Source organism: Mustelus asterias, chromosome 9 (genome assembly GCF_964213995.1).
Source record: "Mustelus asterias chromosome 9, sMusAst1.hap1.1, whole genome shotgun sequence".
Classification (NCBI taxonomy): Eukaryota; Metazoa; Chordata; class Chondrichthyes; order Carcharhiniformes; family Triakidae; genus Mustelus; species Mustelus asterias.
In genome coordinates, this window is record NC_135809.1 from 85,688,707 (window position 1) to 85,713,875 (window position 25,169).

Genomic DNA, 25,169 nt, shown 5'->3' on the forward strand with positions numbered 1-25,169 from the left:
GCTAACACACTATAGGCCTTCTTCACAGCTCTATCCACTTGAGTGGCAACCTTTAGAGATCTGTGGATATAGACCCCAAGATCTCTCTGTTCTTCCACAGTCTTCAGAACCCTACCTTTGACCCTGTAATCCACATTTAAATTAGTCCTACCAAAATGAATCACCTCACATTTATCAGGGTTAAACTCCATTTGCCATTTTTCAGCCCAGCTTTGCATCCTATCTATGTCTCTTTGCAGCCTACAACAGCCCTCCACCTCATCCACTACTCCACCAATCTTGGTGTCATCAGCAAATTTACTGATCCACCCTTCAGCCCCCTCCTCTAAGTCATTAATAAAAATCACAAAGAGCAGAGGACCAAGCACTGATCCCTGTGGCACTCCGCTAGCAACCTGCCTCCAATCCGAAAATTTTCCATCCACCACCATCCTCTGTCTTCGATCAGACAGCCAGTTACCTATCCAATCGGCCAACTTTCCCTCTATCCCACACCTCCTCACTTTCATCATAAGCCGACCATGGGGGACCTTATCAAACGCCTTACTAAAATCCATGTATATGACATCAACTGCCCTACCTTCATCAACACACTTAGTTACCTCCTCAAAAAATTCTATCAAATTTGTGAGGCACGACTTACCCTTCACAAATCCGTGCTGACTATCCCGGATTAATCCGCATCTTTCTAAATGGTCGTAAATCCCATCCCTAAGGGCCTTTTCCATCAATTTACCAACCACCGAAGTAAGACTAACCGGTCTATAATTACCAGGGTCATTTCTATTCCCTTTCTTAAACAGAGGAACAACATTCGCCATTCTCCAGTCCTCTGGCACCATCCCCGTGGACAGCGAGGACCCAAAGATCAAAGCCAAAGGCTCTGCAATCTCATCCCTTGCCTCCCAAAGAATCCTAGGATACATTTCATCAGGCCCAGGGGACTTATCGACCTTCAGTTTATTCAAAACTGCCAGGACATCCTCCCTCCGAACATCTATTTCCTCCAGCCTATTAGCCTGTAACACCTTCTCTTCCTCAAAAACATGGCCCCTCTCCTTGGTGAACACTGAAGAAAAGTATTCATTCATCACCTCGCCTATCTCTACTGACTCCATACACAAGTTCCCACTACAGTCCTTGACTGGCCCTAACCTCACCCTGGTCATTCTTTTATTCCTCACATAAGAGTAAAAAGCCTTGGGGTTTTCCTTGATCCGACCCGCCAAGGACTTCTCATGTCCCCTCCTAGCTCTCCTAAGCCCCTTTTTCAGCTCATTCCTTGCTGACTTGTAACCCTCAATCGAGCCATCTGAACCTTGTTTCCTCATCCCTACATAAGCTTCCCTCTTCCTTTTCACAAGACATTCCACCTCTTTCGTGAACCATGGTTCCCTCACTCGGCCATTTCCTCCCTGCCTGACAGGGACATACCAATCAAGGACACCCAGTATTTGTTCCTTGAAAAAGTTCCACTTTTCATTAGTTCCTTTCCCTGACAGTTTCTGTTCCCAACTTATGCCCCCTAATTCTTGCCTAACTCGCTTTCTTAAAAAGATTGTCATTAATGGGTGGCACAGTGGTTAGCACTGCTGCCTCATAGCTCTAGAGACCCGGATTCAGTTCTGGCCTTGGGTGACTATGTGGACTTTGCACGTTCTCCCCGTGTCTGCCTGGGATGTGCACATTAGGTGGATTGGCCATGCTAAATTGCCCCTTAGTGTCCCAAGATGTGTAGGTTAGGGGGATTAGCAGGGTAAACACATGGGGTTACGGGGATAGGGCCTGGGTGGGATGCTCTTTCAGAGAGTTTGCAGACTTGATGAGGTGAATGGCTGCCTTCTGCACTGTAGGCATTCTGTGAATCTGCATTTCCACAGTCAGATGCTTAACTACTTACTGATGCATTATATTTGCTTCCAGAATCCAGGATAACTTCATAATTTTGGGCCACTCATGAATGTCGCCTGTTTAGGGGATGTATTCTGCAACTGCCAGCTGTTCCTTTGGAATGTGCAAGACAATTCTCAAATTGGCGAGCACTGGGACTAAATGGCTGTGAGACCCTGAGCCATAGCAGTATAGTTCATGCTTTCTATACTCCAGTCTTGATCTGTTCGAAAAGATTATTCTAGGATTAGGATCCAGATTCACGCTGTTGACAGGTCTTTTATTCTTTCTGAATTTGCCACCTATCTGAAGGCAATTGAAAGGGTGCTGATACAAAGTCTCCCATCCATTGACTCTGTCTGCACTTCCCACTGCCTCGGAAAAGCAGCCAGCATAATTAAGGACCCCACGCACCCCGGACATACTCTCTTCCACCTTCTCCTGTCGGGAAAAAGATACAAAAGTCTGAGGACAAGTACCAACCGACTTAAGAACATTTTCTTCCCTGCTGCCATCAGACTTTTGGATGGACCTACCTCGCATTAAGTTGATCTTTCTTTACATCCTAGCTATGACTGTAACACTACTTTCTGCACTCTCTCCTTTCCTTCTGTATGTACTGTATGCTTTGTATAGCATGCAAAAAACAAAACTTTTCACTGTATACTAATACATGTAATAATAAATCAAATTAAATCAAATCACGACTTCTACCACATGTCCATTAGGTCCTAACATTTTGTCCTGTCTTAGCTTAACAAGTTTCTCTAATTCCTTCTTTTTATTTATTACAATACCTCTCACCTTTTTGTTAACCAAGTGAAGTTTAACCCCTTGCCAATTAACCTGTTCTTAAAGTACTTGTTAACCATTCCCATGATCCTCTCTTCTCTGTTAATGATTCTCTTTTCCCTTTTAGATTTGCAGAATACTTTGCTGTTCCTTTTAGTATATCTTGGGACTTTATGTTACTGGGGTATTAGAAAGAAGATTAGAAAATAACTTGCATTTATATATTGCCTTTGACAACCTCAGACTGTTCCAGGGTAGGTTTTGAAGTATAACTACCATTGTAATATCAGAAATTGCACACAGCAAGGTCATAAAAGCAGGAATGAGATACATCACCATGGCTCTGTATTTACTGGTGTCGGTTGAGGGATAAATAATGACACGAGCGAGTCTATCTTGCTGCTTATACTAGTAACATCTTTGACAGCCATCAAAGAGGATAGGTGGAACCGTGGTTTATAAAATTTAAACGTAAAATGGAATTGCTTTCTTTAAAATCTCAGGATTATGCTGATCATTTTCTGTGCTGATGATTATCTGATGAGTATGCATTAGCCAGAAGTCGCATGTGATTTTACATCAGTCACTTGATAAGGACGATGAGGCTAAGACCAGGATTTTGTTTTTCATTTAATAAAAGGTTTCTGGTTGGTGGTTGAAGCAGCTGCAATTCAGACCAATTCATTTCACATCACTGACTTATTGATTCAATGCAATTGACATGGAAATGTAGTTGTATTGCTTAAATTTGAGTTAATCCCTTGTTTGTAAGGCAGTAGCTCTTTCGTTCGTCTCATGTATGTTCATCCTCGTATTTGAGAGAATGAATATCTTTTGCATTCAGTTGAGGATTATCCATGGGTTCACTCTTGTTCTCTTCAGTATGAGACAGTTGCTATTCAGCATGTGCGCTGTACATACATATATTTGATCTGTGCTGAGGTCAAGGAGAGAGTGGATCAGACAGTCAGCATTACAGAACTGTAGACACTGAGGGCCCGATTTTACCATTTTGATTCTAAGTGCTGAATCTGGGAGTGTTCCAGATCCGACTTGTAAACCCGTTCTCAGGAGCCCCCATACGCACTCTGCCTGAAAAAAAAGCAGCAATTCTGAATCGCACTGCAGAAGCCTGTGGGCAGGACTTATCACACCCGAAACACTGCTGCTCCGATTGGAGCCTTCAACAAGAACAATTTTGAAAAACGCTCCCTTGCCACATCGCTCCCAGGCCCACTAATGCCTCCCCCCCTGGCCCCCACAGACATTGCCCCATCCCCACAATGTAACTGAACCCGTTATTCCCCCCACCCCCCCACTACCCAGACCGATTGCTGCCCCCTCCCCCCCCCCACTGATCACATGCAAAGTGACAGCGGACCCACCTGCCGCTGCCCCCCTCCCCCCGCCCTCCCCTCCCACCAGGGAACGATCTGACCCGCCTCCCTCCTCCCCTCCCACCAGAGAACGATGTGACCCACCTCCCTCCTCCTGCCCCCCCCACCAGAAAACGATCTGGCCCACTCCCCCGCCAAACCACCAATCTGAGTTAGGGAGCTGCTGGAAGCTCTGAACTTACCTCCTCAGAAGCTGGAGTGCCCAAATCGGACCTTTGTGGGCCATGTCTGTTTCGCACCGAATCTGGACAGGCGAACGCAGTGGTAAAGGGGGAAATGCCGGTACGTTTGGGCATGCAGCCCATTAAGTCAATTTAAACACATGCAAATGCATTTAAATTGACATTGCGCCCATTTCGGGCTCGGTGCCAATCGGGGCCATTTTGGACGCTTGGTAAAGGGGGAACAGGTGCGGAGGCGGTCGCGGATCGTACTACTCGCCTCATGCCCGACTTTACCATGTTTTCGTGCCCAACCTGTTGGTAAAACCGGGCCCTGACTGTGGCTTCCCACTGGGACTATGTGATTGCTGGAATTACCCTTTGAGTTTTTAGGGATAGCTGCAGTGCGGAGTAAAAACTACAGGATCCTCTGCTGTAGAAATGCCTTATTAACTTCTTTATTCATGATGGATGGTAACAGTTTAAGCAAAATTGGCAATACATGGACAATGAAATTTAAATGTTAAATCGCTCAGCTTCATTTAAAGTTTTGGGAATGCATTGATCATTTTGTCGACTAACTGATGGGAATGCAAGGGAGTCAAATGTTATGGGGAACAGGAGGGAAAGTGAAGTTAAAGAAAAGTAAGATCAGCCATGATCTTATTAAATGGCTCAAGGGGCAGAATGGCTTACACCCTGTTCTATTTCTTTTGCTCTTGTTGTCGTGGTGGCACACCTGATTTCACACAGGCACTTGGTAATAAGGAAACAAATTGAGAAAGTATTCTTGTCACGGGTTATTTCATTTATGCTTCTGAGTACTGTTCTCTGATGGAGACCATGGACAGCTGAGTGGCTCTCAGACCTTGAGGCAGAGCTGTTTGGAGGTGCCCTGAAATGCTGAGCCTTCCTTGTAGAGAACCATCTGGTCTCCACTGTTGGCACTGTCAGATTGGGAACTTGCCAGGAGAGGAAGTACAAACTTGAATCTGTACACGACGCTTTTGTGATACTGTTTAGCAGCTCTAGAGCCAGCCAGCCTGCCACCACATAGCTCCCTATCGAGATCCTCTAAAGAACAGCATCCTGTGCGCAAAGCAGAGATTACAAGATGTAATGGTGTTTCACTGATCTTCATTCTAGGTTTCCTTTTACAGAGGATCCTTGCCGGAAAACATACCTGTGGAAGCTGCTAGGAAGCGAAAAGGCCCAGATTCGATGTGGCTGGCCACTTTGCCAATTAAATTGCCAGTAAGCTGCTTCATTTTCTTAGGTCGGGATTCCTCCCCCTCTCCGCAGCATGTTTGGCAGTGGCGGGAGGCAGCGTGCCACTCGCTGGTGGCGGGATCTTATGATCCTGCCATTGTCAACGGGGTTTCCCGTTGAACACACACCTCACCGCCGGGAAACCCGCGGTGGGGATGCGCCGTCAGCAGGACCGTAAAGTCCCGCCAGCGTGAATGGCAGCAAGATTTTGGCGTTAATGTTGTGTTTTCTTAGAGGATTTAAACAAGGTTAAAAGCTGCCACAATAGAATCACTGGACACATTTTATTAAGAGAAGTGAGGAAGGCTATTGTTATAAGTGTCACTTTAACACATTTCAGAAATTATGTTAAAGTGCAGGTACTGTTATATGCAAATGTGATGGCCATTTTGTGGCGAGCAAGGCCCTATAAATAGCAGTGCATGACAGCAGTTAATCTGAATTTTGTGGGACTGGCTGAGAGAGAAGTGCTCAGCAAAAAGCTGGAAAACAAGTCCTTTTTTGTCTTAAAGTAGCGCAATGCAATCTTTTAAGTTTACTTGCAGTAGTGTAACAGCTGAAAAGATCCTTGATTTGATATCTCGCACTGAAGTTTCTGACAAAACAACACTTCCTCAGTGCCACCTAGAGTATAGGCTCAAGTTCAGGAGCGGGGCTTGAACCCATGTTTTAACCCTGATTTTAAACTGCAAAAACTATTATCTGTTCACATACAGTCCACCGGAGAGGTTGGGACTGTTCTCCTTGGAGAGAAGAAGGCTGAGAGGAGATTTGATGGAGCAGTTCAAAATCACGAGGGACTGGACAGAGTAGATAGGGAGATACTTTTCCCCCCCTCGTAAAAGGATCAAGAATGAGAGGGAACAGATTTAAACTGACTTGCAAGAGAAGCAAATGTGATGTGAGAAAACGTCGAGTGGCTCAGGTCTGGAATGCACTGCCTGGAAGTGTGATGGAGTCAGGTTCAATCGAGGCATTCAAGAGGGCATTAGATAATTACTAGATTAGAAACAATATGCAGGAGTACGGGGTAAAGGCAAGGAAATGGCACTAAACCATATTGCTCATTTGGAGAGCCGGTGTAGACACAATGGGTCAAATGGCCTCTTTTTATGCTGTAACAGTGCTGAGATTTCTGCTTACGCCTAAGTGTGGCTTTTTAAAAACCTGCTGAATTTTTTCCAGAAGCAGAAATCAAGGCTTCATAATGAGTCAAGAATGGAATCATCCTATCCGCCATTAAATCTTGGCGATGAAGGTGAGACTGTATTACGTTCCAAGTATTTAATTTGATATTGTTTTGTTTTTGTCCAAGTGTTGGACAATGGGATGAGTTTTCTGTTTTTAACCCAGTGTCTGTGCAGCACCATGAATTCCCAGACCCAGTAAGCTCTCTCTGCTGTGTCTGCATCTTAATAAGAGCCTTAAGAGGTTTACTGCAGCAGAAATATGGGTTCTGCTATTTTTGATATCATCCAACTGTAATGCTGTAGCATTCTGTTCTCAATAGTGATGGTAAAAACTAGACCATTTTCAAAGGTGATTTTCTGCCCAAATTTTCCCTCTTCTACCAGCAAAATTATTTTTTATTTTGAAACAAAGGGAAGAGAATCTGATTTTGTTAAAGGAGAAGTGTTATTAATTAGTCGGTGTTTTTGTCTTGTTCTCCTTCTGCGTCATCTTTGACATTAATTAAGTGGTAAACACAAATTGGTAATCGAAATCAAACCATGATGAATCGCATAATGTGATTTGGATGGCTGTGACTGCAAGACTGAGCAAGCATAACATTGTAGAATCAAAATCCAACTTGTCCAACATATGACCCATGGGCCACATCCATCCTGCGAAGATCCTCTGCACAGCCCCCGGAGCCAGTTTCATAATCCCTGTCAAAGAGGAAAGTTTCAAAAGAAGGTCCTGCATGGTGCTTCTCCTTCAACCTCCTTTTCTCTCCAAAATCTGCTGTTGCTAGGCTGGCTAGTGAGCCTATCAGCAACAAAAGTGGGAAAGAAACAGTCTCTGATTGGAGGATCAGAGAACACCACCATTGGTGAGTGTGCAGGGGAAAGCCAAGGTATGATAGGGCAGGAGTCTGGGGAATCGAGCAACGAGTCTGGGAGCCAAGCAATGGCAGAGCTGGAGTCTGGGGACCCGGGTACATTGGGCACAGGGAGCATGCAGTCTTGTCAGCCCAGCCAGGGAAAAGTCTCATCAGGCCCAGGAGGGCCACCTGCATTGGGGTGCGGGAGGGCGAAGTTTTGACAGGCCTGGGAAGGGCGAAGTTTTGGTTGACCCGGGGAGGTGATAGTGCCATGGTGAATATGTGGGAGTGTGTGTGTGTGCGTGTGATTTGTGTCTGTGCGTACGCATGTGTGTGTTGAAATGAGACTGACAGCATGGGTGTGAGAGTGAGTGACTGTGTGGAGGGAAGTATGAGGGCATGAGTGACTGAGTGGGGGTGAGTTCAAGGACCTAAGTGAGTGTGAGGCGGTGAGTGTGAGTCTGCCTTACGCCCTGTATCAGTTTCTCACTCATTCTCAGCAGCACACACCAACCCGTGCACTCTCTCACACTCACCCACCCACATGCACTGACCCTCGCACACACTGGTTAGTTTTATTACTTACTCTTTTTTTAACTTAATTTATTGCTTTGACAGCACTGTATTTTTGCTCAACAATTGTTTCTTTCTTCAAAATCTTAATTCTTGATTGAAATTCAATTTATTATTGTGTCAAATCTTACCTTTCCGAAATTTGCTTGTTGGCCCCTTGAGTGAGAAAAATATGCCCCCGCCCCGAGTGAAAAAAATTGAACAATTCTGGCCTAAATATATGGGCGTGCTTAAATATCCATTTAACTGCAGCACTTAATAAATTATTGACTCTCCACCCCTTGTACAAGCCAAAGATAGACCAATAACGTCAACAATGCCATTGTTATTCATTGTTTGCTAGATCATATCAGTGTCTGGCCAGGATCTCAGGGGTATGAGTCAGCTTTTTGCTTAAGCTTAACATGTATAAAAATATGTTATGTACGTGTAGGGTTTGCTTTTTTATAACTAAAACTGAACTTGCAGATGAACTCTTCTGTTCCTTCAATTTGCTTTATAAAGTACCTAGCAATTTAGCTTCCTGTCAGTATCTGAATGGCTTTTGCTATCTTGAATGGGATAAACTGACCAAGTAAATGCAGAAAAGCAAGATCATTGAAGGTCCGTCCCCCCTGAGCAATTGAGTCATTAGCAGTTGCACCTGAGAAGAATTATAATACCAATTCCATATTAATGCACAGTGTTTCAGTGAAAATGGCAGATGAATTCTACCTGGGGTCAAGTCCTGACCTGACTCCATCACACAGCAAGGTGAGATGCTTTCTGGAAAGTTATCTTACAAGCTGTTTCAGGGTTGACACCGGCTGGCTATCCTGGCTCTTTTACAAACTTACCTATTGGGTGAAATTTTGCACTCTGTGCACAGAATGGTGGCTGAGGTGAGAAAACTAACATGCAGCTCTCCAGCTGCACAGCTGAGTTTTCTCTCCAGATTCTTTGGCACTCTGTGAACAGATAACCTGGTTTTCGCCGTCACGCTGGCAAGGTGGGGCCCAATAAAGCCGGCAACGCCAGTTCCACAGTGATCAGAGTCCCATTTTTAAAACACGTCCCAGTCTGTGCTGACAAAAGCATCTTCCCACTGCCTTCATAAGCACCAGGGCAATACTCCACCTCCCACCCGACCAAAGGTAGTGGGGCCACCCCACCCAGCACACATTAAGGGAACCCACCCCACTGCATGAGCTCCCCAGAGGCCTGCCCCTGGCCCCGGCCAGGATTTTACTTTGCTCGCGGCAGGTTCCCCATGTCTCTTTGACTGCTTCACATTTTAAAATACTGTTGTAAACCTTGGCAACATGACATCGGGCAAGATTCTCCAGCTTCCCAGCTCTGGTTTTCCCATCGGCGGGAGGTGACATGTTGTTTGCTAGCGGCGGGATTCTCTGGTCCCCCTGTTGTCAATGGGAATTCCCATTGACATCACCCCACGCCGGCGGGAAACCTGTGGGTCAGGGGTGCGCTGCCAGCCGAACGGGAGAATCCACATGAAGCCGTCATGTTGGTATGGGGGGAATTCCTTATATGGGGGGAACATATGGCGGGGAAGCCTTTAAGAGTATTGAAAAATATTAAAATGTTTTAAAATCCCACCCAGAAGTGTCACCAGCGAGGGGTGGGGAAATCAGAAAGCGAGATGCCGCTGGTGAGAATCGCTTTTCCGATTGTCACGGGATTTTACACACGTCGCCTTTTCCACTTATGGTGAAGGCGGGAGCAGAATCGCCCCCATGGTCTTTTTGAGTGTGTTGAGAAAGCAGGCCGTTTCATCCACAATCACAAAGCATTAGGACAAGATTTCTCAAACCTTTCCAACCACAGAACCCTTTTCATCTCCCAGGGGTACTGACAGAACCCCCGAGAAACATTCCGATTGTGTTGAAGAGCTAAAACACAAATAAATGATTGTTTTCACGGACGACCTACAAATATACAAAAACCTGATTTATAGAAGTCTTTTCTATTTCTTATATGCATGCACTATAATTAAAAGCTTCTCTTATTTAAAAAATACATAGGTCTTACGTTTTTGTCATTTTTAATGCGATGAGTGTTGCTGTTCCTTTGGTTCAAATGGGAAGAGTGCTGCTGGAATATTTATATACACAGACACATACAATTTGCCCCACTCCTGCTCTGAGACCTACTTTCCCCCACTATCTCCCCAAGCCCTCTTTCCACTGCTTTCAGACTCACTCCCCCTCTCTGAGGCCTGCTATCCCCCTCTCTGAGGCCTGCTATCCCCCTCTCTGAGGCCTGCTATCCCCCTCTCTGAGGACTGCAATCCCCTTCCCGAGACATGCTTTCCCCACTCCCTCTCCGATGCCTGCTTTCCCTACTTCAAGACCTAAAATCCTCCGTTCCGAGGTCCACATTCCCCCACTCCGAGGACCACATTCCCCCACTCAGAAGCCCACTTTCCCCCATTCCAAGGCCCACATTCCATTGCTCCGAGGACCACATTCTGCCGCTCCGAGGATCAGATTCCGCCCCTCTGAGGCCCACATTCCCCCGCTCCGAGGCCCACATTCCCCCGCTCCGAGGCCCACATTCCCCCACTCCGAGGCCCACATTCCCCCACTCCGAGGCCCACATTCCCCCGCTCCGAGGCCCACATTCCCCCGCTCCGAGGCCCACATTCCCCCGCTCCGAGGCCCACATTCCCCCACTCCGAGGCCCACATTCCCCCGCTCCGAGGCCCACATTCCCCCGCTCCGAGGCCCACATTCCCCCGCTCCGAGGCCCACATTCCCTCACTCCGAGGCCCACATTCCCCCACTCCGAGGCCCACATTCCCCCACTCCGAGGCCCACATTCCCCCGCTCCGAGGCCCACTTTCCCCCACTCCGAGGCCCACATTCCGCCGCTCCGAGGCCCACTTTCCCCCACTCCGAGGCCCACTTTCCCCCACTCCGAGGCCCACTTTCCCCCACTCCGAGGCCCACTTTCCCCCACTCCGAGGCCCACATTCCCCCACTCCGAGGCCCACTTTCCCCCACTCCGAGGCCCACTTTCCCCCACTCCGAGGCCCACTTTCCCCCACTCCGAGGCCCACATTCCCCCACTCCGAGGCCCACTTTCCCCCACTCCGAGGCCCACATTCCCCCACTCCGAGGCCCACATTCCCCCACTCCGAGGCCCACTTTCCCCCACTCCGAGGCCCACATTCCCCCACTCCGAGGCCCACATTCCCCCACTCCAAGGCCCACATTCCCCCACTCCCAGGGAAACTTTGAGTTTGGTGCTGATTTCAGCTCGACCCAGTCAGAGATTGGCTTCTGGAGAAGCCAATATATGGTTGGACCAGGAGCTTTGTAGCATTTTCAAATGTTATTATACATCAGCCTGACCTGCCTCGGAATCGCTGGAAGCCTCCCGCGGAACTCCAGGGATTTGTGGAATCCAGTTTGGGAAACCCACATTAGGGACACGTGATGTGGATGTGACATTTCCAATTGGGTGCTCTTTGCATTCTGCAGGTGCTGGTCTTGAGCTGCCAGCACGTTACAACCGTTTCTGAAGTTGCCCATTATTGACGTGGACAGGTGCAGGTGCCTTGTGATCTTCCTGACAAATATTATTTTCTGGCATGCTTGAAAATTCTCATTTATTGTTACACAATGGGTGGAATTTTACCGACACGTCCGCCCGAAGCTTATACAATCCCACCCCGAGGCCAATGGAAAATGCCGTTCTCTGAGCCTTGCCTGCCATTGGAATCGGAGCGGTCATGCCAGTAAAATTCCGGCCAATTTGTTGAAACTGTGTTCACGATTATAAGCTTAATAATAGGAAGAGCTAAGTGAAATAGATTCGAGAAGTACTGAGTGGACACAGGTTCATGATACACGTTCTTCTAAATGGTTTCTTACTTTACTTTTGGACAGAAACTGGCTACCTCACAGAAGCTAATCTTTTGAGTATCGCAAGGAGAATTGGACTGGAATGGAAGAATATTGGTATAAATCTTGGTTTATCCTATTCGCAATTGGAAAGAATAGAATACAGTAATAGGTGAGGAAGACACTTCCTTATAACTATGGTCAACAATTTGGTTTTCCTGATTGTTCTAATACAATGATGGTTGTCAGATTAACTTAGGGGACAGCAGCAATGAAAGGTCTGTATTCCTCTTTACAGTCCAATGACAAATGCTCCTCATGCACAGTAAACATTGATAGTCAAGCTCAGCACAGTGAGCTTCAGATAAGCCTTTCCCGTCTTGTTCTGATGCGTATCTTGGCCCTACAACGTCCATCACTCTTTTGTAAATGATGCATGCCAGCTGACCTGGTATGTGCAGCACATTCCTGGTATGTCACTGACAAAGCACAGTTGCTCGTGTTTTGTTTGGGCTTGACCTTGAACCACTTTCATTTGATGCCAAACATACGTTTTCCCCAAAGGACAACAGATAAAGGTGCAGCCGTAATGGATCGACTGCCACCACATGGCTGATCCAGCATTACTCCACCTTTATCAGCTTAGTCCTAATCCCAGTGCAGAACCATAATGTTGATTGCCTTGACATTCAGAGTGGTGAACAGCTTGCAGCCTTCGAGGTGTTTTATGTGCTTTCTGCAGTAGATGCAAGACTGGCAGCTGCACAGTGAGGGGGACATTTGGCTTCTTGGCAGACTTTTGCACGCATCTTTATGCTGTGTTGATTAATGGTTCTTGAGATACCTGGAAAATTGCATTTGATTTTTGATCCAGCTAATAACTTCTTGGCCACTGATATCTCACTGAAGATGCCCAGGTTCATACGGTATTTGACCAGCTTGGTTTGGGCTGTTTAATGGTAACTGTTGGTGGAGCATGCAGCTTGGGTAAGATAGGTTGGTCATCTCAAAAATGATCATTAACCTGTAGCAGTTGTGACAAAGCTCCCTGTAAGGTCACCTTGTATGAGTGATGGGTTACTTAATCCAATTTTCAATCGTTAACTAACCATTTAATTATAATGGTTAACTTACTTTGCATTTAAATCCTTTCATCCCTCTCCATCTCTGTAACATTCAGCTGCCCTAGAGCATGACTCACCCCCCCTCCAGCTGCTTCAGATCCTTTCACCAGTCTGACTCGAGCCTCATCTGCATCATCCCCTCAATTTACCCCATTATTGACAACTGGCGACCCCTGTTGCCAAAGCTTCTGCTTTCAAGTTTCTCTCTTCAAAAGCTCTCCACTTTCCTCTTTACCTGAACAAACATTGCTAATAATCCACCTCTTTGACCAAGCATTAGGTTTCACTTGTTGCACTTCTGATGTGTCTTTGAATGTTTTTTTTATACGTGCATGGAATGTTGGCATCGCTGCTAAGCCAGCATTTATTGCCCCTCCCGAATTGTCCTTGAGAAGGCGTTGGTGAGCTGCCTTCTTGAACCGCTGCACTCCCTGAGGTGTAGGTAAACCCACAGTGCAGCTAAGGAGGGGGATCCAGGGTTTTGACCTACAAGTGTCTACATTAGATGTTATGTAAATGCATTTTCTTGTCGTTAGAAGATGCTTTTCTTTCTAAAATACAACACTGGTGCAAAAAAATGAAATGAAAGCATTGCATTCACACAGTATCTCTTCAAGCATTTTGTTTACATTGGGTTACTTGGAGGTCCACTAACTGGCTGCTGTGTTGGCTATAACACAGTAGACACGGTAGTATCCCATAAACAGTTAGATGAATGAGCAGTCAATTTTTCTTAGCAGGGTTAGTTGGTGGAGGAATTTTATCTGGAACATTGGAAAGCTCCCCACTTTTTAAATAATGGCTTGGGAATTTTAATATTCACCTGAGAAACTGGGAGAAATGGAATCTCAATTTAAATAGCTTGTTTAATACTGCTGGCAATTTATCACCATCTCAATACAGTCAGCACTGTCAACCTAGCTATGAGTGTACAAGATTTTTAGTGGACCTTGAAACTACCAGCTTCTAACTCGAAGGGTGAGATTTGGTACAGAGCAGGAAATTATTCTGTCCAGGGATACATACATTTAGTGTACTGTGGAAACCATTTTGTCCAGCACTACATAAATTGTGTTGATATACAAACATAAGGGGAAAAACAGGTGTTTTTCATATTCGCTTTGGCATTTTTAAAAATATCGATTTTACTTTGAGGCTTCACAAGTACTTTTGTAGTAAAATTGTTTTCATGAAGAATTTTTTTTGAGATAAGGGCAGGTACTGTTCTCAATTTGTTCAGTTTCGCAAATAACACTGCTTATACCTCTCTTCTTGCTATTTTTGCTAAAATTGACAGGTGAACGCTCTAAGAACAATACATAAAATCATTGCTAGATTGGTTGAGGGTTTTACGCCTCTTAATTTCTTTGTGCTTCATCTTTGGCCCCACTAGCCTCCTCAGTCCAGTGGTTACCCAGTAGAATCTGCCCATGCTGTTCTGAACCAACTCTGCCAGGAGGATTTCAGAAATGACATTCTTGTGATTTCTACTTCTTTTCTAACCTTTAAATTCCACCTACCCACCAATAACTGAGAGGGAGAGTCATGACAAATGGGCATCGTTGATTTCATTCCATTTTTTATTTATTTATAAATCAAGGGATTTGGGCTTCACTGGCTAGGCCGGAATTTATTGCCCATCCCTGATTACCTTTGGATTGGTAGTGGTGAGCTGTCTTGAACCACTGCAGTCCTTGTGGTGTAGGTACACCCAGTTCCAGGAGTTTTGACCCAGCAACAGTGGAGGAACGGTGATATATTTCCAAGTCAGGACGGTGAGTGGCTTGGAGGGGATCTTCTAGGTGATAGTGTTCCCATGTGTCTGCTGTCCTTGTCCTCCTAGTTGTGGTAGTTGTGAGTTTGGAAGGTGTTGTCTAAGGAGCTTTGGTAAGTTCCTGCAGTGCATCTTGTAGATGGCACACACTACTACCACTGTGCCATCAGTCGTAGATGGGGTGCCAATCAAATGGGCTGCTTTGTCCTGAATGGTGTTGAACTTCTTGAGTGTTGTTGGGTCAGCGCTCATTCAGGCAAGTGGAGAGTATTCCTGAGTTGCGCCTTGAAGATTGTGGACAGGCTTTGGAGAGTCAGGAGATGAATTACTCGCCACAGAGTTCCCAACTTCTGACCTGCTCTTGTAGCCACAGTATTTATATGACTTGTCCAGTTCAGTTTCTGGCCAATGATAACCCCCAGGATGTTGAATGTAAAACTTCTTGGATATTGTCTATCAAGGAAATGTTTCTTGAACCACTTCTTGTCTTTTCAAGTTATTGCTTCATTTTCTTTAGGGGTGACCTGGACAAGCAAATCTTAGAGATGCTCTTTACGTGGGCACAATGCAACGTGAGTGTACCAGGCTGCATCAATAAACTAATTCAGGCAATGAAGGAGAGTGATCGCGAAGATATTGCTGAAGAAGTGCATTGCATTATTGAACTGGGAAGGAAGAAATATCATGATTCCATTCGCCGAGTAGGACTGAGCCAAGAAAGCAGTAATGAAGATTCAGCTATAGCAATGATGTAACCTGGGAAAACTGCAACTGTAGGCAATGCATATGAACCTTCCTGGTGATTCTTGAAGATAGAGAGGTTTTTATTTATTTATTCATTTTCGGATGTCAGTGGCTAGGCCAGCATTTATTGCCCATCCCTAATTAGCATTGAGAAGGTGATGCTGAGCTGTCTCCTTGAACCTCTCCAGTCTATGTGGTGCAGGTACACCCACAATGCTGTGAGGGAGGGAGTTCCCGGATTCTATTTTAGACTTTTATTTTTGCTGGCAAAAGATGTCATGGGGGACAGTGAATTCTCAGCATTGCATGGAGAATGGGTCAATGTATGCAACTTCCACAGAGCTCATTCCATATAAGTATCAAGAATCACTGTGGTTGTGTTTTACAGAGAAAGCCAACAAGCTTTTATGGCAGCACCAATCGATTTGCAGTGATGTGCAATTTATAATGTGATTTTAGCCACATGATGGGCAATTTTATTCTGTGCATGTTACCCAGAATAGCATACTTTGCACTTAGTTTAAAATGTTACGTGAATTTCTTTATCCTTCAAGATGAGTGGTGTCAACAGTGCACCATGGAGGTTCACCACATAGAAAGAAGCCATTCAACTCATTAAATCTGCAGTGTTTTTCTCGGCCTGAGCTACCTAATCTAATCCGACTCTGTTACTTGCTCACTTTGCAGCTTAAATCTGGAAAATGTCCTTCTTTGCCATTTATTTGCATAAGCCCCTGGTATCACTGAGTTCGCCATGCGTGAACCTGGACTGGAATTCTGATGCACCAACCAGCTGCTGTGTGCCACCTTTTATAGCATGAATGAAGAATAAGGTTGGTGAGCCTGCAATGACAGGCAGCTTCTGCTTCCTTGCAAAGGAGTTAGACTAATGAGTTTTCGTGCTAAAATTTGTATTGTTTAGATTACCTTTGTCCCCAGTGTTTACCAGGCCCACGTAAAGTAAATTAATTAGTAAACCTTGCCTGGTGAAGTTAGATTCCTAAAGGTGCCAGTGGCAGTTCCCACACAGCTCCAACGTGGTACCATCTTCCCAGCTCGAGCTAGTATGATTTTTTATTTCCATTTTCATCCTTTTTTGTCACATTGATTGCAATTGGCAACTTGTGTCAACTAAAGAATTCTCTTCTTTCTTACTTCTGTGTAAATTTAGCTACCCATAGAGCACTATAAAAGTTGACTACAATCAACTACAGGGTTTTATGGAGGATATAATTAGTGTTAACTTCCAGAGAAAAGAGTGATTAAAGTAGGAAGAATTTTTTGATATACTGGTATTTCTTTATTTAAAAATGACAGGTACACAGAGCAGCATGGGTTATCCCTTTCTAGTACAAAACAGTATGCCAATACTTTGCCACATGTACTCCACATGACACAGTATGGAAACAAATACAGATATTAATTGAACTGGATCTATGGGTATGTCAGTGGATCTATGTTAGTACATAACTTACAGTCGATAGTAGCCTTCAGGTCAAATGCAAGTTGTCATACTTACTCCACCAAGCTGAAACCAAGTAAGCCTCATGGTATCTGGATGTGTTTAAATGTTTCTATTCATTTAGCTGTGTGTGCAAATATGAATGTAGGTATTATGTTTATGTTGGCATTTTTTTGCACGAATCTTTAATGTTTTCATTCAGGATTGCACTGAATTTAAGAGCCTAATTTGTAAATTTATTCTCCTTCAAATATTGCAGCTACTTCATTTTAATGTATTTTGGAAAACATCAGACTTAGAGGAGTTGCATGTGAATCATAAACAGTGTATACTTAGGAATTCATTTATTCTAAAATGAGTACAACAAGAGAAATATGGATTGCCTTTAGTTTTCAACACATATGGAAAATTGGTAATAACTTCTGCATCTTATGAGAAAATTGCATTTTAAGAAAAATAGGACAGGGTTTTACGGCCGCGCTCGTCCCACCCAAGGTCAACGGACTTTCCCATTGTCTGCCCTTCGCCCGCCCCGATTCCTGTAGCGGGTGAGGTGGTAAAATTCCGGCCATAGAGTCAGTCCTTAACATTTGAGTAATCTGATATAGCCACCCACAAGTATAAACTATCAGTTGTCTAGGTTGAATCAATAAATGAATGACATATCTAAGGGGACGTTGCATCCCAGGGATTTGTTCTGTTGGTACCACAGTCTCTCAAAATGAAATGTAGGCTGGTTAGGTCAGTCCAGTGCAATGATATGTTACCTCTAAAGATATGACTTCTTTCACAATTGGTATGTGCTTTAGGCATTTATCCTACTAAATTATCTGCCACTGTTCTAATGCTTATTTACATTTCAGATGATAGGTTTAACAACACCATAAAATAGATAAAGACGAGCATGCACATTCGGGCTACCTTAATACATTCATTGTGAAATACTCCAAATATCGCAAGGATTTTCACTTCTCAATAGTCATTTAACACACAGTTAAATGAAGAGAAACATTTATCCTTGCAATAACACTGAAAATGTGGCGGGACACAGACTTTTAACAAGTTGTGGACATGTCCGTCATTCCTTCACTCATATGTTGAGGGAGGAGATTTGTTTTCCAGGGGATTAACCCTCCCGCACCCCAGAGATTTTGATTTTAAAGCATTCCATTTGCTTCACTTGTAGCACCGCTTTTTATTTTTTCGTTCACAGGATGTGGGAGTTGCCGGCAAGGCCAGCATTTATTGCCCATCCATAATTGCCCTAGAAGAGGTGGTGGTGAGCCACCACCATTAATGGCTGCAGACAGGGTAGTGAAGGTACACACTCAATGCTTTTAGGGAGGGAGTGCCAGTATTTTGACCCAACGACAGTAAAAGAACAGCAATATATTTCAAAGTCAGAATAGTGTGTGACTTGGAGGTCAGCCCATTTGCCGGCTGCCCTTATCATTAGCCAAATTCTAAACAGTGGAGGTCACAAATATTGCAGGTGTTGCAAAAGGAGCCTTGGCTCGTTGCTACAGAGCATCTTCTAGATGGAACACACTGTAGACATAGCATGTTGGTAGTGGAAGAAGCCAACATTTAAGGTGATGGACGGGACTCCAGACAAATGGGATACTGTGTCCTGAAGAGTGTCAGTCTTCTTGAGTGTTGCTGGAGCTACACTTATCCAGGTGAATGGAGAATATTATATCACACTCCTGACACTTTCCTTGTAGATAGTGCAAAGGCTTTGGGGAGTCAGAAGGTGAGTCGCTTATTGCAGAATGTTCAACATCTGACATGTTCTTGTAGCCACAGTATTTATGTAACTTGTCTAATTAGGTTTCTGGTCAACAATGACCTCCAGGATGTTGATTTTGAGGAATTCAGTGGTGATAATGTCATTGAATGTCCGCATGAGGTAGTTGGATTTTGCCTTATTGGAGATGGTCGTTGCCTAGTATGTATGTTTCTTGACACTTATTAGCCAAATTCTGAATACTTTCCAATTTTATAACATGCGGCTTCAGATGATTTCAGTGTTATGAGGCGTTCCAAATGGAACTGAACCTTGTGCAATTGTCAGTGAATGTCCCAACTTTAAAACAAATTCATTTACGGAATGTGAGCGTTGCTGGCTGGGCCAACATTTATTGCCCACCTCTAATTACCCTTGAGAAGGTAATGGTGAGCTGCCTTCTTGAACCGTTTGCAGTCACGGGGTATAGATACACTCACAGTGCTGGAGTTCCAGGATTTTGACCCAGCGACAATGAAGGCACGGTGATATATTTCCAAGTCAGGATGGTGAGTGGGTTGGAAGGGACCTTTGAGGTGGTGGTGTTCCCACATGTCTTTGGATTTATAATGGAGGGAACATTATTCATAAAGCAGCTGCAGAATGTTAGACCTAGAACACTTTCCTGAGGAACCCTTGCAGGGCTGAGATGACTTTGTCCATAACCATCTTTCTTGGTGCTAGGTCTGACTTCATCCAGTGGAGAGTTTCCCAGTTACGGTTCTTTGATGCCACATTTTCTCAAATGCTGTCTTGATATCAAGTGTAGTTAGTCTCGCCACTCTTCTGGAATTCAGCTTTATTGTCTATGTTTGGAACAAGGTTTGAATGAGGACTGAAACAGTATTCTTAGTGGAACCCAAACTGCCATTAGCCAGTAGGTTATTGGCGAGTAAATGGCACTTGATAGCACTGTCGATGACACCGTCGACAGTGGTTGATGATCAAGAGTAGACTGACGGGGCAGTAATTAACAGGATTGTAATTGTCCTGCTTTCTGTGAACTGGTTTTATTTGGGCAATTTTCCACATTGTCATGTAGATGTCAGTACTGGAACAGTACTGTAACAGCTTTGCTGGAGTCTCAGATACTTCTGTGGAACAAGTCTTCAGCACAAAAGCTGGAATGTTGTCAGGCCCTTAGCCTTTGCTGTATCCAGTGTGCTCAGCTGTTTCTTGATATCACGTGGAGTGAATCAAATTGGCTGAAGACTGGCATCTGTAGTGTTGGGGACATCAGGAGGAAACCAAGATGGAACATCACCTTGGCACTTATGTTGAATGTGGTTTCAAATGCTTCAGCCTTGTCTTTTGGACTCACTCTGGGCTCCAGCGCCATTAAGGATTGGGATATTTGTAGATCCAGTTAGTTAATTTTTTCCACCACCTTCTACAACTGGATATGGCAGGACTGCAGATCCTTGTCATAAGAGTCATAGAATTTTACAGCACAATAAGAGGCCCTTCAGTCCATCGTGTCTGTGTCAGCCATCAAGTACCTATTTATTCTAAATGCATTTTCAAGCACTTGATCTGTAACTTGATCTTGATCTGATCCATTGGTCGTGGGATCACTTAGCTGTCTATTGCCTGGTACATTGACTGTTTAGCACGCAAATAGTCTGATGTAGTAGATTTATCAGTTTTGCACTTCATTTTTAGTTAGACCCCAAGTACATTTTGTGTCCTTGATACCGTCAGTATTTCTTCCAAGTGGTGTTAAACATGGAGGAGTACTAATTCATTAGATGAGTGAGGATGGTAGGTTAATCAGCACGATAGTTCCTTGCCCATGTTTAACCTGATGCCATCAGACTTCATGGAGTCCAGTGTTAATGTTGAGGACTCCCAGGACCACTCCCTCCTGACTGTGTACCCCTGAGCCGTCACTGCACTGACTCCCAATGCTCATATGCCTGTTGTTTTTAATCAACAGTTGCAGCAAAAAAAGCCTAGATGATAGTGTCATCTAAAGTACTTAGTGACTTGGATATTTCCTTAATTCAATCCAATTTTAAATTATGAATATAATTTGGAATTAGAAACAGAATTGTGTTTTAAGATTGTTTTTATTTTGAATGCTTAACACAAAGTTAAATTGTTCATGTAAAATTAAGCTGCTGAAGTTACATACCCTGTTGGCTAAGTTGAAAATTCTATTTATAAAACTGTTTAACAATAAAATGTGAAAGGAAATGTATAAAATGTGTCCTTCTGTGATCATGAACATGTAGAGTGAACACTCTGAGGTCCTCCAGTGAACTTGGACATATAGGCTGAGGATGCTGTGGTCTTCCTGAGATCATGGACATACAGACTGAGGTCACTGAGGTGCTCCTTACACAATTACCATGCATTGGAGCACGAGTGGGCTGTTCAACCACTTGAGTCTGTTTTGTTATTCAATGAGATCATTGTGATGGGTAATCCAGCTCCACCCATCTGCCTTGGCTAATAATAATTTATCAAACAAATTATTAATTGAGTTAGCAGCTATTGTTTTTTGTAGTAGAGAGTTTTGCACTTTTAACATGCTTGCATGAAGAAATGTCTCCAAACTTCTCTTCTGAAAGGCCTGATCTGACCCACTGGGCAAGGATCAAGAATGAGAAGGCACAGATTGAAAGCGATTTGCAAAAGAAACAATGTGATGTGAGAAAAAGCGAGTGGTTCAGGTCTGGAATGCACTGCCTGGAATTGTGATGGAGGAAGGTTCAATCGAGGCATTCAACATCGCTTTAAATGATTAGTTGAATGGAAACACTATGCCGGGCTTTGGGCAGAGACAGGAGAATGGCACTAAGTTATAATGCTCATGAGGAAAGCCGGTGCAGACATGATGGGCTGAATTGCCTCCTGTACCATAACAATTCTGTGATTTTAAGGTTATGTCCCTTCATTCTAATCTCCACCACAAGCGAAAAAAGTTCCTCTCTACCCTATCAACTCCTTCCAAATTTCTAAAAATCTCAAGCAAGTTACCCCTTAACTCCCCATATTCCAGGAAATACAAGGCTAGTTTATGTACGCTCTCATCATAATCTAATCCTTGGAACCCTGATAACATTCTGGTGAATCTACACTGCACTCTTTCCAGGACCAATATGTCCTTTCTAAGCTACACTTCCTAGAATTATAATGTGGTCCAAAACAAGGATTGTAAAGCTATAGCGAAACTTTTTCCCCTTATATATTCTTGCCTGCTTGTTATAAAGGCTTCAGACATTTAGAGTAAGTACATTGAGGTCCACTTGAGATCCAAGCAGCACTGAGGGATGATGTAATGTCAGGTGCAGTTGGTTAAACCAAAGTGCAAACTGCTAACTAGTGGATGTAAATTTGTAATTTGACCCGGACATTGCTGGCCTCCCCATCCCCCAGTGACCCGGACATCGCTGGCCTCCCTCCCCCACCGACCCTGACTTCAGAGTGGCAGCGGGACTCCCCTACCCCCACCGATTGCACCCATCAGGCCCTGCCCCCATTATGTCCCGATGACCAATGGACAGTGCCAAGATGTCCCCTGGACATTGGCACTTTGCCCTTTGGGCAGTGCCAGGGGGCCAATGTCCAGGGGGCACCCCCCCCCCCCCCCCCCCCCCCCCCCAGTGCCCGACCTTCTGGAGGGGGGCTTGCTTGCCCCCCCACTTCACTCTAACGGGATCAGGTCGGCAGCTCTCTGCAAGTGAGGAGCTACTGTAAACCCTCCCTGGAGTGAAATACTCCTGGCATGGGAGGGAGAGGCTAGCATGCCTGGAGACTTCAGTCCTAATACCATTTAAATTACATTCAAATTGTCCCCTGCATATCAAATGCAGCTCCGCGCCAATTTCCAGCACGGAGCTTACGGCGCCGGAAATCCGGTGCTGGGAGATGCACTCGGGGCTGGACAACCAGTATGAATCCCACGGATCAGGTGCCACCTAAATCTCCTGGCCGCTGCGCTAAAAAATCAGCACAGCGAGATGAGAGAATTGCTCCCAGTATGCCTGGGGTGCGTGGGGTCCTTGATTATGCTGGCTGCTTTTCCAAGGCAGTGGAAGTGTAGATGGAGTTAATGGATGGGAAGCTGGTTTGCATGATGGACTGGCCAATGCTCCTATTTAAAGAAGAGCAGAGGAGTCCTCTCAATGGCCTGGCCAACATTTACCCTTCAACCCACACAGTTAAACCATTGAATGAGTCATTTATCTGATTGCTGCTTGTGGAAGTTGACTGTACATAAATTGCTATGTTTTCCAAAGATACAAGAGTGATTGCACTTCAGAAAAGTACTTCCTTGATTGTAATGTTCTAAGGGACATGCGGAGCTGCCTTAAATATGAAAGTCCTTTTCTTTTTGCGTATCTCCATAAAATCACGTAACAGACATTTTTCAAGGCTGAAAAGTCCTGCACCTTTTCTAGTTTTTAAGACCTGGATCGACAGTCTGAATTGAGATGGGGAAGGAAGTGGGACATCTTTAAAGAACAACTGTTCGTAATGGCCTCTACAGCAGATTATTGTGAAATCAGTCTCTAAATTAACACTTAACATTGAATTGAACAATTTCCAATCTTAATCACTGAGCCCATTGTTTCACAACACCAGGTTAAAGTCCAACCGGTTTATTTGATAGCACAAGTTTTCAGAGTGTTGCTCCTTCCGCAGGTGAGTGAAGACTTGTGTTCACATAGACCCAAACTCAATTTACAAGATACAGGTACAGACACATGAGGATGGCCTCAACCGGGATCTTGGGTTCATGTCACACTATCTGTAACCCCCACGAAAATCTCACTAACTGTCCTGGCTGGAGACAATTCACACCTCTTTAACGTGTGCTTAACCCTCTCTCCATTCACATTGTCTGTACCTGTAAAGATTTGATTACCTGTAAAGACTCGCATTCCAACCATTATCTTGTAAATTGAGTCTGTGTCTATGTATGCCCTGTTTGTGAACACAACTCTTCACTCACCTGAGGAAGGAGCAACACTCCGAAAGCTTGCGTTAAACCTGTTGGACTTTAAATTGGTGTTGTGAGACTTCTTACTGTGCTTACCCCAGTCCAACGCCAACATCTCCACATCATGCCCACTGTTTCGGACAACAGATTTTGCTAATGATTCTGCTGTTGCCATTATGGCTCCTCTGGACCTATGTTTTATTTCATAATTGGTCCACTCCAACTCCCATTTTCTTGCACCATCATCATATCATTAATCAGTTAAAGACCTTTCTTGCTGTTCTTTCACACCTCTCCAGCTCCTTTCCCTGCCTTTGTCCTTGCTTAAAATCAGACATGGACATGGGTTGAATCCAGAGGTGAGCTGAAAGTGACTGCCCTTGACATCAAGACAGTGAAATTGAAGTAAATGGGATTCAAGGAGAATATGGTTATGGTGGTTGGAGGTCAATCATCCCAGCTGCAGGATATCACTACAGGAGTCCCTCAGAATAGTCATCTAGGCCCAGCCATTTTCAGCCGCTTCATTAAAGACCTTTCCTTTTACCTAAGGGCAGAGGTGGGTGTGTTTGCTGATAATTGCACATTGTTCAGTATCATTCACAATGTCTCAGATAATGAAACCATCCACACCTACATGTTGTAAGACCTGGATAACATTTAGGCTTTGGTTGGTAAGTGGCAAGCAATGACCATTTCTAGCAAGTGAGTACCTAACCATCTCAACCTAGCGCCCAACGCCAAACCGCAACCTTGACATCCTTGGGTTATTATTGATCAGGAACTTAACTGGACCAACCACATAAATACTGTGGCTACAAAAGCAGATAATTGGTCTGGGAATTCTGTGATGAGTAATTCACCTCCTGACTCCCCAAAGCCAGGTCAAGTCAGGATTGTGATGGAATACTCTCCAATTGTGCAGAAAGGTGCAGCTCCAACAACAGTCAGAAGCTCGACACCATCCTAAAAAAAAGCAGACCATTTGATTCGCACCCTCTTCACCACTTTAAACATTCACTTCCTCTAAACCATGGCAGCCTGTGCCCCATCTACAAGATGCACTGCTGAAGCTTGCCAAGGCTCCTTCAACAGTATCTTCCAAACTCACAACCTCTACCATTTAGAGGGACAAGCACAGCAGATGCATGGGAACACCAGCACCTGCAAGTTCCTCTCCAAGTCACATAACATACTGACTTCGAACTATATTGTCAGTCCTTCACTGTAGCTGGATCAAAGTCCTGGAACTTCCTCTCTAATAGCACTCTGGGTGTACCAATACCATATGGACTGTACCATTCAAGAAGATTACCATCACCTTCTCAAGGGCAGTTAGGATGGGCAATAAATGCTGACC

At 44.6% G+C, this 25,169-nt stretch overlaps 1 protein-coding gene across 2 annotated transcripts in view; it reads left to right on the forward strand.

Moving 5' to 3' along the window:
* The window catches only part of pidd1 (p53-induced death domain protein 1), a 76,552-nt gene extending 55,498 nt beyond the window's left edge, over positions 1 to 21,054 (forward strand). For both annotated transcript variants that reach the window (XM_078220460.1, XM_078220461.1), the window contains exons 14-17: positions 5,387 to 5,494; positions 6,695 to 6,767; positions 12,017 to 12,143; positions 15,387 to 21,054. In XM_078220460.1, coding sequence (XP_078076586.1) covers positions 5,387 to 5,494; positions 6,695 to 6,767; positions 12,017 to 12,143; positions 15,387 to 15,624 — 546 coding nt within the window. In that variant the 3' untranslated portion in view covers positions 15,625 to 21,054. The remainder of the gene's footprint in view (positions 1 to 5,386; positions 5,495 to 6,694; positions 6,768 to 12,016; positions 12,144 to 15,386) is intronic.
* The last annotated feature ends 4,115 nt before the right edge of the window (positions 21,055 to 25,169 follow it).